The sequence below is a fragment of the Dromaius novaehollandiae genome, chromosome 2, assembly GCF_036370855.1.
Source record: "Dromaius novaehollandiae isolate bDroNov1 chromosome 2, bDroNov1.hap1, whole genome shotgun sequence".
Lineage (NCBI taxonomy): Eukaryota > Metazoa > Chordata > Aves > Casuariiformes > Dromaiidae > Dromaius > Dromaius novaehollandiae.
The window spans coordinates 119,158,241-119,177,858 of record NC_088099.1 but is presented as its reverse complement, the minus strand read 5'-3'; the positions used below and the strand labels follow the sequence as shown (position 1 = coordinate 119,177,858).

Genomic DNA, 19,618 nt, shown 5'->3' with positions numbered 1-19,618 from the left:
TCAGATGTGCTCTATATTCTGCCTATAAGGAAGGAATGAGTGCATATGAGCAATAAACAATATGCCAGCTAGGCTCCAGCATGTATTACATTTCTTTGGGGGGGGGGGGGGGGGAAGAGGAGGGAGAAGAGAAATTGAGAAAAAAAAGCATCACAATATTTTATTTCATCAGCTCATTTTTCACCTGTACACTAGGATAAATTAAAACACTTTTAAGTTTGGGTGGTCTCGCTGCCATTTTAGTTACTTTTTTTTTTTTTTTAATGCTTCCATTAAATTGAATTTAAAAGTGTAAACTGTGATGCAGCAATTGCTGTCTGAGAATGTGACAGTTACCACATCTGGCAGAAGATTTTTAAATGATCATATTCATGGAGGCAGATCTGTAAAGGCCATTCAGTTATAAGCAAAGAGGAGAATCTAGCACACTTCATAGCAGCTCTCAATATTATGAACCGCCTATTTACAGAAAAGCTTGCTCATATGCCGTAGATTAAAAAAGAAAAACTCAAACCTTTTACTGGTACATCATAATCTGCCCTTGTGCAAAAGTATGCTTCTGCTACAGTGTGGATTAGTATCTGCCTTTTTTTTTGTTTGTTTTTGTTTTGTTTTTGAGTATCTGGAACATTCAAAGCAGATACCATTTTCCATCTTGTTACAAACTCAGTCTTCAGGGATACATTCTAAAGAACCAGAGTTCTTGAAGTCTGGATGGAAAACCTTCTTGATAAAATCAGGAGTGCTTTGAAACATCACAAATCAATGACCAACACAGTTACCAAACATTTGTTCAGGTATACCATTTTCTAATCTATGATGACATCTAACAGTACTACGACTATAAAGGATCTAATCGAATGAGCAGCCACCCTCTTCCCAGTGATATATACACAAAAAAGCCAGTATTAATTCAGTGAGATAACCCTTTACAAAGCTTTTGGAAAAGTCAGAATACATCTTATATAATAAGTTTTATTAACCATACAGTACATCAGCATTTTTTTCGAAAAGCTTAGACCTTGCTAAGCAGTTTTAATGAAAGCAATTATGTAATGCTATCTGCATACAGAAATCCACTACACTCACACAGATAACCTTAAATTCTCCAAAAAACAGTCATGTCAAAATCTACAATTTTCTAAAAATACAAAGTTGCTTTTAACAGAAGCAAAAATGTCGTTGTGGTTCACTAAAACCTACTTTCTAATACGAATATTTTGCATTCATAAAGACACTAAGCTTGGGACAAAGAAAGTACTTCCTAGAAGCTCAAAATGAGACAAATATTCATAATTATGAAATGGCATGCAAACGTACAGATTTGCTGTTATTTTTTCTTTCCTATAAAAGACTTACTAGGCCAGAATAAAGCAGTTTTAAAATGGCAGTTGTTTATAAAATATCATCTCCCTTCACACTGAAAATGTCATATACAGAACATTTTATCAACTTACTTTCCCACAGATGCTGCTTCTGTAATTTGAATACTATGCCCCTCAGACCCCCATGATTGGTGTAAAAATCAAACACAACTTACAAAAAGCTTAACAAAAGCTAAATTTGCTAATTATCCTTTACAGAAATAAAAGTATGTATGTATCTGGCAAGGTATTACAGATATACTAACAAGCTCATTAGCTGAATTCAAAAGATACTTGCATTCTGTAAAGACTATGGCTACTGCCTATACAATAGTTCTATCAAGGCACTGTACAGTCATTACATGTCTAATATTCTTCAAGATGTGCTGAAGAATACTGTGAATGTGTTTAAGTTGTTAAAAAGCCCTGAGTCAGAACTTTCATATTTACCACAGGCTTAGCTATGGAAATGGCACACACTAAAACTTCCGTGGATGACAGTTTTGCTTTGTCAACAAAAACAAGTTATGGAAGAGATAAAAAGACAACAGTATGAACTCCAGCAATGGACGCAAGAACAATACATAACGTACATGGTGGCAAATTACAAACGTCTATTGTATGTAATTTATACAGTCAGTAAAAACTCTTCAGAATGTATTCAGGCACAAAAACTGATGCAGCAAAACAAAACTGAAATGTTCCCCCATCCCTTCCCAAAGACAAGGAACTGGAGTATAATTCAATACTTTGACAGAAAGGAGGTAGCATTACTGAAAGTTACACTGTAGTGATTTTTTAAGTGAAAATCTGAATCTGGCACATGCAGCACGAAGAACAGGACAGGCTCTTCAGTTTATGGCCACTAGTTGAAGAGCAAAATTAAGTTTCTGACATTTAATCTGCAGTACTGTAGAGGAAGCTTAGAGAGATCATTAGCTTAAAGCAATCTCTTCAAACAATTTCATGTCTATATAAACTGCGAATAATACTGCTAAAAATAAGTAGACATACATAAAGCTTTATCTCTAGAAAATATCTACACAATAACTACTTAATCAAATTAGATTTGTAAAGTATTGTTTCATATATCTTTAAAACAAGCTAACATACCGATTGTAAGTCTATGCTGACAAGGCACAAGTACTCGCGAAATTCTGCTGTAACTTCACTCAGTCCAAGTTAAGAGCATTAGCTTCTAATGAAACATTCGCATTTACAAAGTAACTTTTCTTTATTCTCTTGCTGGTCTAATTTTTCAGTATCCACTTCAGTGAAATGGGATCCCACCAAACCCTAACATGCAAGTACACGGTATTTCAACAAATGGGAAATAGGTAACTGGCCCAAACTTCAAAAAGTGCCATGAGTCCTACTGGAGCTTAGTGTATAGCAGGTGCTATGGAGCAAGCTTGGCGAGGGGGGAGGAAATCAAATACATTTCCTAGAAAAGTTAACAAGTTACAACTATTTAGCATATTTTGTTAGTCTCTTAGGTTATCATCTTAACCACTGTATACTGATGTGACCATCTGTATCTTTTACTGACTTAAGAAATGAAAAATGCTTAACATCTCAGCATACCTTACATCTGAGCAATATACATTAGGTATCTTCTTGATTGTTTCAAGAAACAAGTTGAGGTATTTCATCCAATTTAATTTCAAAACTGCTATTAAATATTGGGGGACTCAAAAAACAAAGGTTTCAATTCTTTAACTTTACAGTATGTTAAAGTGAAATGCCTACTTACTCATTTTTTCTTTTCTCATTTCCACTTCGCTCCAAAATAATCAGATTTACACTTCCATCTTCTGCTGAAGATTGGTGCACAATGACATATGCCAACTCTCCTACTTGCTGCCACTGCTCTTGGCTTCCAATCTGAGCTTCCGTTTTTCATTCTCCTGATTAAGTGTTATCCAATAAACATCTGCACTCTGTGCACACTGCACAAATGATACTAGACAGCAAACTGGCTACTAAATTGCTTGAATGAACTTACTACCTTCCTCAGCAACACTAGCTCACCCTGAATCCAAAGACAGTATATGAATCTAAAGATCTACTTCCAAAAGCAATACTGGATTTGCAAACATTTTTCTTCATTAAATCTTTTGAAAGGAAAGCACTGCATAGCCTTCCCAATACATCTCTTTCACCTGTTAATAAGAGGCCTACATTAACACTTTAAGCACATTTTCTAATGTGCTTAGTTTTTCTAATTCAGCTCTTTCTCTTGATATCACGATAGCATCAAATTAAATTCCTGACACTGATGTATTTTAATTTCGAATTGCACATGACATTGTCCAATGAGGCCAATTACAAATTTCTGTGTAGTCCCACACATCTGGTGTGACCATAGCATAAAAGACTACAACTGCTCTTACAGCAATACTTTCAGTCATTGTCTGTATTTCTAAAGGACTGGGATGGTCTCCAGGGATTAACAGTGTTATAAAGTAACTTATAGTTTCTCTGCTGGAGAACATAAGCACTTACCTGTCTACACTAAATTTGGGCCTCTTGCAGATAAGGAGTATTTAACACTCAACTCCAGTTTCCCGCCCAGGATGCTTTAGATCACTTTTTGCTCAAGTGAATTATTCAACTAATGTAAGTTTGAATTACTTCTGAGTAATTCTGGTTTGTTCCAGTGAAAAAGAATTAGGAAAATATCAGCTGCTATAATAAGATTCCAATTTTGAGCTTTATTATCAAGAAGAAATCCATCCTGTTTGTCCTTTGTGCTGATTTTATAGAGGTCCCTCGAAGAATAAATAGGAAACAATATTCAAAATCTGTCTACCAAAGTTAGAGAAAACTGAACTACAGATTGGATATATTACAGAATAAAACTCAGAATGGATGGAACAAGTGTCCTATTAGAAAATTATTTTTGAAGGAAGACTGACAGGAAACTATGAAGTGCACTGTAGACTGTTCAGCTGCCAAATACAAGCTGCAGAAGTCAGGGTTAGTGACATGCATATTAGCCAAAAGAAAAAATGTAGTGAATACATTATATGCACTCAGAGCTTAACTGGAGATAAGGAAATGCTGAATAGAAAAAAGCCTTATTACCAGAAGTTTTCCATCAAAGTTACTTGAGAGTCTTGATATTTAAGAATAGGGAACAAAGAAGCAAGAAAGGGAAGAACTATTTGGTTTGGCCAAAAAGGCAGGAACAAGGAATATCTGAGAACAGATGACTACTAGAATACAAAACAGTGTACTGACTCCAGATCAAGATTGTGTCCAGGGAAAAATTAGTGAAAAGAATGATGAACATTTGCAAATCTGCATCAGGATTAAAGACGGCTATAGCAAGGTGTATCAGCCTGTCTTGTTAACAGCCATTGTACAGACTGGTTTTCCAAATCAGTGTGGTAGTTTCATGAAAAACACTGTGAAGTGTTTCAAGATTACTGGTAAAAAAAGTTCACGTATCTTTAAAGTTTACTGGTAACATTCTTCTGAGACTTTTGCCACGGTTTGCAAAACTCAAGCAAATCCGCACAAACTTAAAAAGGCAGATCGATTTTCCCAAGAGATCAGTTTTATCCCTTTATCCTTACCTGGATCTTCCCCTGAGCTATCCCTTCTGCCATGCTTTTGACACATCTAATGGGAATTAAATGAGAAATTATTCTTAGCTGTATGTAGGGCATCTAAGTGACGCCAGTGTACACATCATTACTGTTTTTGCAAGAACATACCCAAATGAGGTCTGCAAGATGGCAAAGGGCTACATAAAATATGCACTCAGTAAACTGCTGAATCACTTAAGAGTAAACACATACTCCTACTAGCTACCAGAGAACCTCAAATCAGCATACTGTCTTCCATCCAAAAAGCTGGAAGGGCTATTTGTTATCAAAATGTTAATGATTTGCAGTTCCTACCAGTGGCACTCTCGGAGTCAAGAATACCTCTGTATGGCACACTAGCGATAGCTAATCCCCCAGCCAACTCCATCTCACCTAGGCATGGTTCACAAAATTCCCCACTCTGTCAACAGTATCTTGATTTACATTACCTATTAACATTCCCAGCTAAGTTTTGGTGTTAACACCCAACTTAGACAAATAAGCAATATTAAATCTTCTCCTTTGCTGCTGATACTGTTTGCCTCAAGACAACAAAACTGATTTAAAAGAGGAAAGTAATATATATGTGTGTTAAAAGCCTGATTTTGAAGTTTAACTTTTGCAAACTTCCTCACCAGTTCTTCTAACTCATAAACCCAGAATTTTTATATGGACCTGCATATATATTTGTTCCCCTAAAACTGATCAAATTCACTTATGTGAAACAGATAACTGACCCATTGCTCAAATGTTTTCCTTTGCAATCAAGGTAAAAACCATTCCATACAAAGTTATGTGTCTAGCAGAATTAAGATGTTCACTATTTAAGTTAGCTTGAACCTGTTAGACTATGAAGTGCAGTTTTACGAACATAGTATTTCTAGAGTCAAATTTGTCTCTTTCTACTAATCTCTTCTTCTTGATTCATCATAGCAACAAAGGGCACATTAATGTTAGAATTACTTTAACATTACGTTTCGAGGTTTGTTCTTACAGGAATAGTATGATATTTATTACTACAATGTGTACACTTTGTACTGATTTTGCTTTATTTTATATCTTAAGATAAAAATTATTGTGAACCATAACTGTCACAGGACATTTGAACATTCTCCAAAGAGGCTTAAAATAAAAAACCCTAAATATTTATATTTGATAGTAACTGACAATATTAAAAAAAAAATCCATACCACTCACACCTGACTGATACATACATTGAAAAAAACACGAAAGAAACCAAAACACGATTGTCCCTTTACACTTTGAGGACAACAGAAAGAAAATAAAAAATGACTGCTTTATGTTAGCTTTAAGCTTAGATATCTTTTAAGAATAAAGCTAAAACTGACTATCCAAATACTGTTCTCTTATTTGGTGTGTCCACAGTGTTTAAACAATTACCATGTAGTGAACCTGTGCTACAGTATTAGAAATGTTTTCATTAGAACCATTTACTGCCTTTCAAGCTTACAGAGATTTAAAATCATCAAAATGTCCTTATTTTTTAATAAACTAATAAATGACAACAGTTCCACTACTTAATACAAAAGAATCCTTCGTTCAATTGCCTTGCGGCATATAGGGCATTCACTCATTCGGTCTCCACAAAGTTGACATGTTCCATGGCCACAGAGAAAGATCATATTCTTCAGACGGTCCAAACAGACAGGACACATAGTCTGTAAGAGATTTTGACAGGTTACATAGTCAATGGCAGTAGTGATAGACTATCGAGTATGCAATACTACTAATCTACTGAATTACTGAAAATTAGCAATTAAAATTCCATCTTAAGCATAACAGATCATTTTCATAGCATAACCAAGCCACTGAGCATGTATTCCATAGCCTGAAAACCATTTTTTTAATTGTGTTTTTAGCTAACAAAGTTTATTTTTACGTTCCTCCTCCATGAGAAAACCTAGGTGTTTTTATTCCAAATGCAATCCTTTTAAATAAGGCAATCGATATCACAAATTCAATAGCATCACTTAAGTTTGCAATGCTAAGATATTGTTCAGCAACATTTCCCTTTTCCATCTTTCATGGAACAAATACAACACACAGTTTTATGTCATGCAATGCTCAGTTGAATAATTTACTAACTTCTTAGACTATCCAGCCATTCATGTACCTACCTTTAAACACCAAGTAACAATTGTAAGCATAAATAACATAAATGCGGTACAATCAGTATCATATGTAAAAACTCAGTACTGATCTAGAGTATATTCCTGTTTTTGTTCATGGAAGTAATCTAGGTTTCCAACCAACAGAACACTTCAAGTTTCAAACAAAGAACAACTTAATCTGTGTCCTTTAGTCATTACAGTAGCACAGCAAACTTTTAAAATCAATTTTAATTGCTGGACATTAAAGTGATAGCCAATGCTCAAGAAAGATCCCCTAAAGCTCTTAAACAGAAAAGTTCATTTTGTAGCAAACCGCTAAGGAACAATGTCCTTCACCTTTTGTCACACACATAAACTGCAGGATTTATAAGGTATGTTCCTTCACCATAAAGATATTGCAGCCATACCTTATATTACAATTTTATTTATAACAATTGTATCAAATGTTAGTAAATGAACGTAAAATCCATTGTTAGACTGTTCAATAGTCCAACAAATCCGATTTACAATGTCCTCAGATCTGAGGCACTACTCATGTCTAACACCTATGAATGTTGATCTCATGTATGACAAGAAACATTAACGGGGCCCATAATTCAAACACAAATTCATTTTATCACTACCTTGCACCTGTGACTTGTTTCCATACTAAAAGCTAGGGGGGGTTACTTCAGTTAGAGAGAGATAGCATCCACAGAGCATTCTTTTTATGTAATCAGTAGATACTACATCGCAGGGTAGTTGGCTTAGTTGAAGACTGAACAATTTTAACATCAGTGTGCTTATACAGGCTTTAAACTCAATGGAATTTGGCCAAATGCCTACCTTAATCTGCAGGAAATCAGTATAATGGGCTAGCAGAGAAGTAATACTTCCAGACAAAGCCTTATGTCAATTCACATTCAAAAATTTCTCTCTCCGCTATGTTCCAGCTTTGTCAGAATTTCAATAGTATCATACCAAAGCATTCTCAAAAACTAAAAATTTGCAAGGCAGCCTGACAGTCAGCGCAGCCTATTTTTCATTCACACCAAGTCTTTATCTACATATCCCAAAGGTACAATTAGAGCATGCTTCCTCCAATGACTTGCAGTCTTTGAAAAATTAACAAAATATCTATGAATTTTCTATTAATACACAGCTGTCCGGTGACACATGTCCATAACCTAATAGTATCGGCATGATGCCCTTTGACAAAGGGTGACAAAGGAAACCCAACCTTATCTTTGGAGAAAAAACTTCTAGTCCTTATTCTACACTCCTAGCTTAAATGATTTGTGCCTAAATATAATACTACAAGTATTGAAGTTACAAGCGTCTGTTTCTCTCTAAAATGCCACACCATCATTTGAAAATGAATACACTCATCATGAGACTCAAAAAATCTGCTCAAGCCACATTACTTTTGATAATTTCATCCAATGAAGCACAGAATTACTAACACTTTTCTAGATGTTTTCTGCAATTCCATGCAGTATTAGCAAATAGCCCAGATTTCTCCTGATTAATATAAATGGAAAAATAATTCAAATGTATTAGCTGTTTTATTCCTTAATATGATTTTTTTAAAAAAACATTTATGTCATACAGTAGGAGAATTCAGCTGGCAGGAACTTCCCGATTGCTACGCAGCTCTATCCTGACAAGGATTTTTTCGATTAGTTCAGCAGTTTCTCAGAGGGACGCAAGCCCAAATGTTTTGAGTTTCATCCAACTGTTAAGGAATATTTCTTACTTAACTATTAGTTCATATGCACTTTTACAGTGGAAGCAAGTTCTTTACATGTCTTACACTCAATTTTTGCTGAAGCAGCATGAAACAAGCAATATATATTTCTACCGTACTGTTAATTTGCTAGAATGTTCTCTGCCTAAAACCACATCTTAGATTTCTTATCCTTTATCTGCATGAATCGTTTGATTCCCATCTTTTGAAGGGAAATAAGAGGTATAAAAAGGCACCATGTCTGTTATATGGAAGAATTATTTATATGGATAAATAAAAAACAGACTGAAAAGGTGCTCATCATACCTATAACTGGCCTTGATATCTCAAATAAAAAAAAAAATTATCACCAGCAAGATGTTTTAAAATGCTAGAAATATCAATCCCTTATTACTAAAAACATTTTCTCCAACAATATACAGGTGCACAGTGACAAAATAAATTTATTTTTAAGCAGAAAGAAAATGATGCAAGTATGGTGAAGGAACATACATAAAGATATCAGACAGATGATGGTGAATATGTATGAAATGGGGCGAAGGTATTGCAATTACAGTCAAAAGGGTTCACATTAAGGGAATCCCTGAAGAATGGTGTAGTCATCAGATGTGGGAGATTCTGTTGACATCAGGCATCACTTCTGCTTGGCACCAGAAATGGTTTTAAAAGCTTGCTGCACTAACATATTAGATTATCATTGAAGGTATGAGTTGAAACATAGGGTTATACCTGCTGAAAGAGAATAAATGAATTTTAAGTACAAAAACATCAATGTAACTTGAAAAGTGAGCTGTTAATGCACAAATCAAAAGAATACATGATTAAAATGGAATTTTGTGCATAACTTCAAGAATAAATTTAAAGATATAGATGAGTAATTTTAATTTTTATCAAATCCAACTTGCCACTCATTAGCCCTCTCACAAGTATGAATAAGCAGAAAAGAGACTGAGCAAAAAGAGCCTCAAGCCAAGATGCGTTCAAGAACGATCAGCACCTCTTTTTAATCAAATAGGTGTGGAACAACCTTCAGTTTTATGCTGATTTCAAATAAAATATTGGACATAAAAGCATTTCAAAGCAAAAGAGTAAACTAAAATCCCTAAATAATTTAAATATTAAATCTTATTTAACACTTTAAATCTCAAAACCAGAAAATATAACACACAGAAAATGACACATTTAAAACAAGTATTCTCTTCTCACTACCGCAACATAACCTTCTCATATTAAAAAGCTTCTTGCTAACAAATGGGAAAATAAATCCCAAAACTACGACACAAGACTGTTAGGAATAAAAGAGAACAACTTATGAGAATTGAAAAAAAACCTGAGATAACATGTCATCAAGGAGAAAAACTGTAGAATTAAGTAGTTCTCCTCTCGCATCCCGATCCACAAAGACTATTACCAGATCAACATTGAACTCGAATCTTTTGCAAGTCCATAAAATATCAGAAATATTTTAAGACATCTGTAGAACATAGATTACTTGGATTTAAGCATTCATTTGCATGTTTTGCACGTATCATTTTAGTGCAGAAGCAGCCAGCTTAACAGCCAACAGATAAGCTTATTCTTTTCACCCAGTGATGCTAAAAAGTAGAACAGACGCTAAACAGCAGATTTAAGAAGTCACAAATATCTACTAACTTCAGGTGTTATCAGTAAGAAAGATGCACATTTTTCATGTCCTTTTACAGACACAAACCAGGCAGTAATCTGCTTTGAATTGGATATTTGAATTTCTACTACTACTGGAGTTCTGGCCAGCTCTCTGTATGAGAAGAACAGTTCTTCACAGACATGCCACCAACGCTAAAACTTAACAGCGGATCAGCTCTCAAATTTAAGGGTGACCTAAATAATTCAGTCTTAACTTTCACACACATGTACTGCTGAGAGCAACAAGTGTCAGGACTAGATGTGATGCTGCTATCACTGAAGTATTACAGACTGCTTTAAGCCTACAAGAGGAATTGACAGCTGATAAGAAAGCTTCACTGTCTCCTGTATTTATGAAAACATCTTTTTCCAATTACATTATATATAGGTAAGCTAAAGAACACATTATCAGGGTTCTCCTATATAGGTAAGCTAAAGAACACATTATCAGGGTTCTCCTCTAAGAGAGCAAGTTCATATAATAGTCAGATACTCCAGGTTCTTTACTGCTAAAAGATCTCAAAAGCAACTTTTTATTTGTTCAGTAGGAAAAACAATTCCAAATTTAGTAATTTACCACAGGAAAGTCCTGCACATAGGTAACTATTTAAGCCATTTGAAGTGAACTGCATTTACAGCCATAACAAATCTAAACAGGTGCCTGTCAGGTATCTGAAGCGCTATTTTTTGTTTTATTAGGGTTCTAAATTGCATGTAAAATTCATTAATGAATTAAAAATAGAATCAGTAGTCAGCTTCAATAGATTTTCTCCTGCAAATGCTACACGCAACTACAAAAGACAAACCTTTTTATTTACATTCCAAAAACTTTCAGATTACACATGCAGTACTTTGCACCCAGCAGATTTCATTTTGCAACCACACGCAATTGTTTGAAAGAGTGCATGAACTGGAGTCTGCATACTACAGCTAATCACCAGCTGTTGTTCAAAGGCAGTTCATGAACAGACAAGTAAAGATTCGGGAAGACAAAGACCAAGGAGAACATCCACTTTTATTAGTATTCTGTGAAAACAGCTTCTGCTGTAGCAATACAGTCAGGCCAGCCAAACAGGCAGAGAACATTTATTAACTGGGCTCAGTATCCTTTTTTAATTACATCAACACAAATGTTCTAATAAATGGATTATCAAACCACGACCAGTTGCTGATTATTTTGTGTTTTGTCACAAAAATGATTGGTTATTTAACTAAAATTTAAGAACTGAAGCACTTCAACACACCATTTTGTTTTAAATCACGGAAGATGCATTAGGGTTTTCTTTCAATTATTTTAGTGATCCATGAAATATTATATCTAGCACTTTTACCTGTTCTTTGATGTCTTGTAACTGTTGCTGCAGCTTCTGTACATCTGCATTGACATTGGTGTTGTCTTTGTCCTTCTGTAAAACCGGAATGTTTCCGCTCGCTGTAATTTAGAGACAAAAAAGATGCATGATTATGCATCACCTAATGAAACAGGAATAACTATTTCCAGTTTATAAGCAATTTTTCAATTATCTAAAGTAACGTTCTTCAAACATATCTGATAACCTAATCAAATTCACTACAAACTCACTGCAGTTCAATTCCTAAACTAACATACTTCTCTGAGTCTAGTGGCAGCACTTTTTGACAAATATTTCCTCAACAATAATGGTCAAAACACCTGTAGCCCCTTATTGTTCCTGGAGTTCTTATTTGTCAGCGAAGTTCCTGTGGTAAGATTTTTTTTGTACGGACAAAAAGTAAAGGCAAAGCCTTACACACTGTGAAAATACTTTTTATCCACACAGCTCATTCTATTTGATGAACAAAACTATACAAGTATCATGGAATGAATTTGTTCAAATTGTTGTACAAACTCAGATTGCCAGTATTTGACTGATCCAGAAACCAGTGTTACTATAAGAAACAAAGAAAAACTGGAAAGTATTCCAAAGTGCAAATTTCTATCCCTAATGCAATTATTAAAAAGATGATTTTAAGTATTAAATTTATCTATTTAGGAACACTATGATAAGAATGACACCTATTATTCTAATTCAAATACTACATACTACACAAGCACAGTTGATATAAATAATTCACAGAAATTATTCAGAAAAATTAGAAGATATTTAAGAACTAGGCAAAGCAGGAAACTTAACACTGTCATGAAGGTTACTTGTTCAGCTCTATCCTACATGCAGCATATTTACAATTCCTCTATTAGTCAGGGAGTTCCAGAAGTTAAATAAACAAACTCGCTCATTTGCACACTTACTGGCATTCTTCAGTTTTTGATTCACATGACACTAAGTGGCCATGAAGTCGTTTATGTCTCAGCTTCCACTGTAGAGGATGGAAGTAGTTCTTTAGCACCACGGCTGGTGTTACCACAGCATCTGCTGCTACCCACACAGCACGCAGCACACATAGCAAATGGAAACCAGGCTTAACATTGTTCCCATTAAACTTTTCTTCAAAGAGGAGATGAGATTTGGGTTGTTTTAAAGAATGAGAATGAAAGGAAGTTGAAATAAGAAATTGGTGGGGGTAGGAGAAAAAGTACAGGTTTTGGAGTCACTCACAAATATCATCAGTGGTATCTTCTGTACCTTTCCCTCCGCAGCACATTATGAAAGGCACTCTCCGCTCCACCACCGCCCGACACTGCACACACTTTTTCATCAAGCTTGCACAATCTGAGAAGACAGAAATAAATCAACTCAGAATCATGCTGTTCTAATTTTTTTCCTCTTTCCTATCCATGAGCTTATGTTTATTCTCTTCACAGTAATGATACAGCAAAGCCGTAACAAATGCTTATAATACAAGACAGCTACATGTGCTCATTTTCAAATTATACCTACAATGTCCTGTTTTGGTTTCACAGTAAGCCTATTCTTTTTTTTTTTTAAACATGTTTCAAATTAACATGTTCTTTCTCCAAACATGCCTATTCCACAAAGATTATGGAAGTTAAAAAACCTAAGTCACACACTTCTGAGAATGTCTTGATCACCTGCTTTCTCCTTCATAACTAAGAATCTCCTTTACTGTACTAGTATCTAGGGCCAGACAGGTGCTGCTGCTTACCCTTAGAAGGGGGATATCCTCTGATATCATCCCAGAAAGAAGGCTAGAATTCTTCTACAAAAGGCAAGTGATGGTGTCTCAATTGCAGAACGTTACTGTGAATCAATACAGTAGTCACTGTAAACTGCACAAATTTGAGGACTCTCTCATGATCATTACTCAAGATCCCAAGATAATATGGAAAGAAACTATTTCCACTGTAGAACCCTTCGTCTTCCTTGTTACAGCTTAGATTCGGCAATCTGTACTTAATTTCTGAAGTCTTTCACCAGTGATTAATCTTTTTGCTGTCCTCTTCCTGGGAAACTAATCAAAAAACCTCTTTCTCATGATCTTTCAATTGAAGACAGTGAAAGAGCCCACATCAGGATAGCTGTAAAGGCAGGGATTCAACGCCAGATCTCTCAGCCAGAACAGAGAAAGAAACCAGATTTCTTTAGCAAGACCAAGTAAGCAATTACTTATGGGAAGGACTACTTTCCCTCTCATATATCTCCTAAGCAACAAGCACTGCTCTTCTCCAGGCAAATGACCCCTCAACAAAGTCCTGAAATTTCTGGTGACAAGGTGATTGCTGCATTTTCATCAACTTATTCTCAAAAGAGAAAAGATCTGCAGATCTCCTATGTCTTTTTTTTCCACCTGTTGCTACACAAGATAAACCAGAGTGAATCATAACAGGTGCTCTTTGCAAAGATCTATGACATCTCTTTTAGAGAATGATTATAGGCCTTGCGCAAATCTGTAGATCAGTAATGAAGTAAATTAAAATATTTAAAATGTCCTTTAAAAACTCCATTTACACCTCTGAATGTCCCCCAAAAGCTGTAACAAAACCATAAAAGTAAATTCTAATGCTTTCATAAGTTTTAGATACATATGGTAGGCTTTATAATCTGAGGAAGCCTAATCAAAATTTCATAATTCAGGTGGAGAAACACCTGCTTTCTGAATTTCTGAACTTCTACAGTTGCATAATTTGCCCTCCAAATATGTAACAGTACAAATAATGCCAAAATTCTGACTATCACACCAAACTTACAAGTAAACCGGACTTGAAATCACACTATTAATGATCTCTTAGCAATTTTTTATTAAAAATATTCTCTTTCAAGACTATTTTGAAAAGAACTTTCTGTCAAGTCTACTTACTCTCACAAGCACACATATGGCCACAAGGTTGGAAGAGTACTGCTGCCTTTTTGTCTGAACACACTACACATTCTTCAATCTGTAAAGAAGAAATGTATGTAAGAAAACTTTATCTCCTCTTCTCTACATTAATTTGGTTATTCACTCTATTAGCAAGGCATATGGACTTTAAGAAGCTAAAGATAGTGCAATATTAGCTAATCCATCACCTCAAAATACAATTTAAAGCAGCTGTCACACTGACTTCTATAAATAAACATTTCCTGGCAATATTTACATGTTTAGTAGAGATAGGCATATAGGAGCAGAAACAGCTAGGACAGTATATCCTTCTATTTTTTTTCTTTTTCTCTACCACATATACTTCATACTCATTTTTAAGAGCCTTTTATAGCCTTTATTATCTATTTTAATATTCTGGATTAGGGCTTCCCAAGCCCTTTGATGTGATAAGCTGTACAGATAGAGTGGCCACAGACATCTGATCCCATTTCATTTATACTGGCCATTATACTGGCCTGGACCACCTCTCTCAGTTCATAAAACTGTTGCCCAGGTTCATTCATTTCCTAACCCTGCAGATATTACTGTAAGTTTTTATACAGAAGAGTAATAGAGAACCACCAAATAGATATTTCACTCTCTAAATTTAATCTAGCAAAAGAAAGCAAAAGGTTAGGCACAAAGGCTAGCTTTCACCTAGGAAAGCTAATTACCATACACCGGCTTCTTTAGATGGGTGAGTGGAAGCAGAAGCCTTACTCTGCTCTGAATCACCCTATGGCAGAACCTTTCTACTGACTGTAGAAGGAGTCTAGAGAAAAAGGGCCTCATACTGGCCTTTGAAAGATATGCATGACAGAGTAAGAACAACAGTATAAGAAATATCAGAAAGAATAAGAGTGAAGAGTAAAAATGGTACAAATTTTTATTTATAATTTGTACATTTACTCTGAGGTAGAGATAGGAACACAAAGCTGGACTAGCCAAATATCTCTGGATAAGGACAATAGGAATAGAGTGTGTTTTATACAGATCAGCATGTGTAAGATGAGATATTTTTAACATCAAAAAAGCATCAAAAGGACAAGACCTGGTGACTGTGGGGAATAAAAGAATACTCAAACAAAAAAGCAATGGGGCTGCACCCAGACTGCTTACAAACTATTTGAGAAAGCTGGGTTAGGTCCCCAAAGTAGGGCCTAATTGTTTGATACTCTAAAGGAGCTTACTCTTTCATAGGAGTAAAATTACATTCATAGGAGTAAACATAGCATAGTAAAATTTATGATTCTGAAGAAAGGGAAAGTGACCGCTGAAAATAATAATTACCTTGAAAAACAAGTACATATCAACTAATTCAGTTTATAAGGCAAACCATCTTCCAAAGCACCCTTAAGGAATGAAAGAACTTAGAAGAACTCAGTATTACTGAAAGAAACTGTACTTCAGGAATAGCAGCAATCTACCTAAACATGGGGGGAGAAAAAAACACCTGAGGGAAAAAAAAAATCTATTTATCTAGATACAACACCTTCAAGTGGCTGTATTAGGATCTCTAATGATCTGAGCAATAAGGACATGATGGAGGGAAAAAGTGAGGAGGAGTGGTAGGACAAGTATAGGTAAACAGAAAAGAATAACATATGGTATTGGGACAACAGTTAATATCAGTTAAGATGCAATACTAATCATATTCAGTGAGACCCCTGTAAGAAAAAATACTGCTCAAAATATCCTACATTTTCCCGTGACCTCTTCTTTTAACTAACATTAAAAACAGAAAGAGAACAAAAAGCTTTGGAAGTTTTTACCTTTGTTCTAGACTGAACTTGTTCTTTACAGATGAGGCATTTTTTCACCCGTGGGGAGCACAGGGAACAGGTGGCAATATGTCCACACGGGCCAAACAGAGTATCTCTCTTCATGTCTGAACACACCATACATTCTTCTAAGGTTTCAGAATCATTGTTGATCATAGATGGACTTCGGGAACCAACTTGACCACTACAAAGAAACCTTGCAGTCAGACTTAAGTCAGCAAATTAATGACTTATACTTCTAAGAACTTGCTTTAAATCATCCTGCGCATCAATTGGTTGCTTATGTATATCTTCCTGTGCATCCAGGCATCAGTATATCATCATAAAACACTTCCAATTGTATTTTCTCAAATGTACAGTTGACATCAGTGTGCAAGCTCTCATGCACAGATAAGACATTCTACAGAAACACGCTATACAATTAAATTAGAACAGCAGCCTGTCAGTATAAAGAAAAACCCCTTCCCTCCCTTGTGAGTTTACCTACTAATAGAGACATACCCTTTAGATTCAGAACTGCATAACTTAACACTTAACAAATCTTGAATATGTTTCAAACACTTAGAAAACGGCAGGCTTGTAAAATAATGCCCCCCCCCCCATCCCAAAGTGAATTCACATTGGATCTATCCTCTGCTGCTGCTCACCCAGCAGAGGGAGCACGTGTTCAAAATAACTAGTTCATCCCCTACAACTCTCACAAGGCCATAAAAGGTGGGGAGAAAGAAGCAGAACAACCACAATGATATGTCTGACACAGGCAGAAGGACTGGGGGGAAAAAAAAAAAAAAAAAAAAAAACCTCTCACACCAGGGTAGCATCAACAAAGAGTCTCTCTTCATGACATTTTAGAAGTACATTTTCAATTTCCATACTCTGATTTTTAAATGGGAATTAACAATGAGAATCATGCAAGCCAATAATATGAATAAAACTATGACAAGTACAAGTTGAAACTTATCACACTACAGGCATTTGATAACATGACATTTTGCTGAAATCACTGTAATTCCCAGAGCAGCACTTCTGGGACTTTAGGCCAACACCCTCCTCTTCTTTTTCTAGAATCATATAATCATTCAGCTCTTCAGGGCTCTTCCCACCCTGATCTTCAAAACCTCCAGGGACAGAGATTCCACAACCTATCTGGGCAACCGCTTCCAATGCTTAATTATTCTTACAGTGATTTCACTCCGACACACATCTTTTCTGGATGGTTTGGAGGTCTACCAATCTCAGGCTGCACATTGCCACTTTCTCACGTTCCCCTCTCCTGTACACAACCTTTGCTTTGCTTCTAGTGCCTGGTATTGCAATATCCACCCTAACCCAATGTAATAATCAGCATTGTTTACTTCCCTGCTCCTCAAAAGCCTTGTGTACTAAGCTCCATACAAATATCCACCTTGGTCCCACCCAGTCTAACTCCCCAAAATTGCTGCAACCTGCTTCTGTTTAGCCAGAGCCACTTCAAAGCCACTGAACCCCAAATATATTCAGTCTTCTCTTAACCACTCCCAATCTCTCAACATTTCTCTTGCCCAGCAACTACTCTCAAACAAAACAATTCTTCCATCCCTCCCTATCACAATGCAATTCCTCACAGCCTGACTAGATAGCTGTATTTCTTAGGCTACAAGCCCAAGTTTTCCCAGAGAAGCATGGCCGGGCCATCACACCAGTGCAGTGTTTGCAATGAATTCTCAGCACAGGAGGCGAGTGAGAACAGTAAGTAGGCCCTGTACAGAGTCAGCTGCCACATGGCTGGAACGCAGCCCACTCTGGGCTGTTACCTGTCAGAGAGAGAGAACAAGGTCTGCCTAGGACACCGAATTACCACCCTGGAAAGCAGATACAGTTGGAATTTCAGTCAGTGTATGAAATTCTTACCTGGTAAGATTTGCCTAAGCTTCAACTAATGTATTTGTAAATAGCATTGAACATACCACAGAATATAGAGAACTAACTCTCAAGAACAAGCTTATATATTTTTAAAATTATTCCCAATAAAGGCACTATGTTTTTAACACATCCATTAATCTATAGAAAGCAGAGATTTGGAAACTACATGATCTATTAATATACAAACCTGACTTTTTCTTTGTGACATTTAGCCAATGCTTTGCAGAGGCTAGGATCAGGGCAGAGATCAAGAGGAGACTGACCCTTCTTATTACGAATACTGAGGTCAGCTCCGTTGGCTGCCAGGAAGCAGGCAATAGATGCTGCACTCTTCTTCTCTGCTCCCTGAGTGCCAAGTCCCATTATCAACTGAAAGAAAACAAATATGTAAGCAACTTCAGAGACTTTCTAAACAGTTAAGAATAGTCTGGCCAAAGGAAAACTACTTGACATGCACAGGTGCACACACACACGTACACAAACACATAAATCTGTAAGCCCAAGAAAGCATCTCTAGATCTAACATCTAAACTACCGTACAGTTGCTTAATTTTCTAGGCAGCTATATTCAACTTGAAAGATTTAAAATTCTTTAAAAAGCTATAAAGTTCTGTAAGGAATAGTTCAGCTACCGAAGCATTCAATCTCCTGTACATCTATACTCACTTGTAAAGTGGCTGTCCTTCTTATATAGAAGTACTTATACAGTACTTTAAATGGCACTGTCCTGGGGATATATTTAGAATACACCTGATAAATACTAACATCACTGAGTTCAGACAAAATGCAAACACCATCACACTCCAACAGAAAACATAGCTGCGCAGACATAAATGCACATTTATATTTAGTAGTCTAGTGAATAAAGCACCTGGCCAAGAAAGAGATGATTTCAGTTGCTTTCTCTGCTTAAAGGGATTTAAACCCACATATCTGTCCTCCTGTCCTATCACCCTTTTACAGATACTACTGTAGAAAAGAATGTGAGACTTGCAGGGCCAGCCAGAAAGACAAAGAGAGAAGGCCCAACACTCTAGCCCAGCAATTAAAGGATTCACCTAGACTGCAGTATTCTCAGCCCACTTCCAACATCCTTTTGGTATTAAAGATTGATTGGATAAAATGCATAAGCAAATGTACATTTCATACAACATAGAACTGGTGGCACCATAGAAGA

At 36.0% G+C, this 19,618-nt stretch overlaps 1 protein-coding gene across 3 annotated transcripts in view; it reads right to left on the bottom strand.

Annotated features, from left to right (window-relative positions):
- Positions 1 to 955: 955 nt before the first annotated feature.
- Positions 956 to 19,618, bottom strand: part of MIB1 (MIB E3 ubiquitin protein ligase 1) — an 83,820-nt gene continuing 65,157 nt past the window's right edge. For 2 of the 3 annotated variants that reach the window (XM_064507291.1, XM_026122758.2), the window contains exons 16-21: positions 18,629 to 18,810; positions 16,531 to 16,723; positions 14,717 to 14,795; positions 13,057 to 13,170; positions 11,812 to 11,912; positions 956 to 6,636 (exon numbers count right to left, since the gene is read on the bottom strand). In XM_064507291.1, coding sequence (XP_064363361.1) covers positions 6,496 to 6,636; positions 11,812 to 11,912; positions 13,057 to 13,170; positions 14,717 to 14,795; positions 16,531 to 16,723; positions 18,629 to 18,810 — 810 coding nt within the window. In that variant the 3' untranslated portion in view covers positions 956 to 6,495. The remainder of the gene's footprint in view (positions 6,637 to 11,811; positions 11,913 to 13,056; positions 13,171 to 14,716; positions 14,796 to 16,530; positions 16,724 to 18,628; positions 18,811 to 19,618) is intronic. The other variant, XM_064507290.1, reaches the window with a different exon arrangement.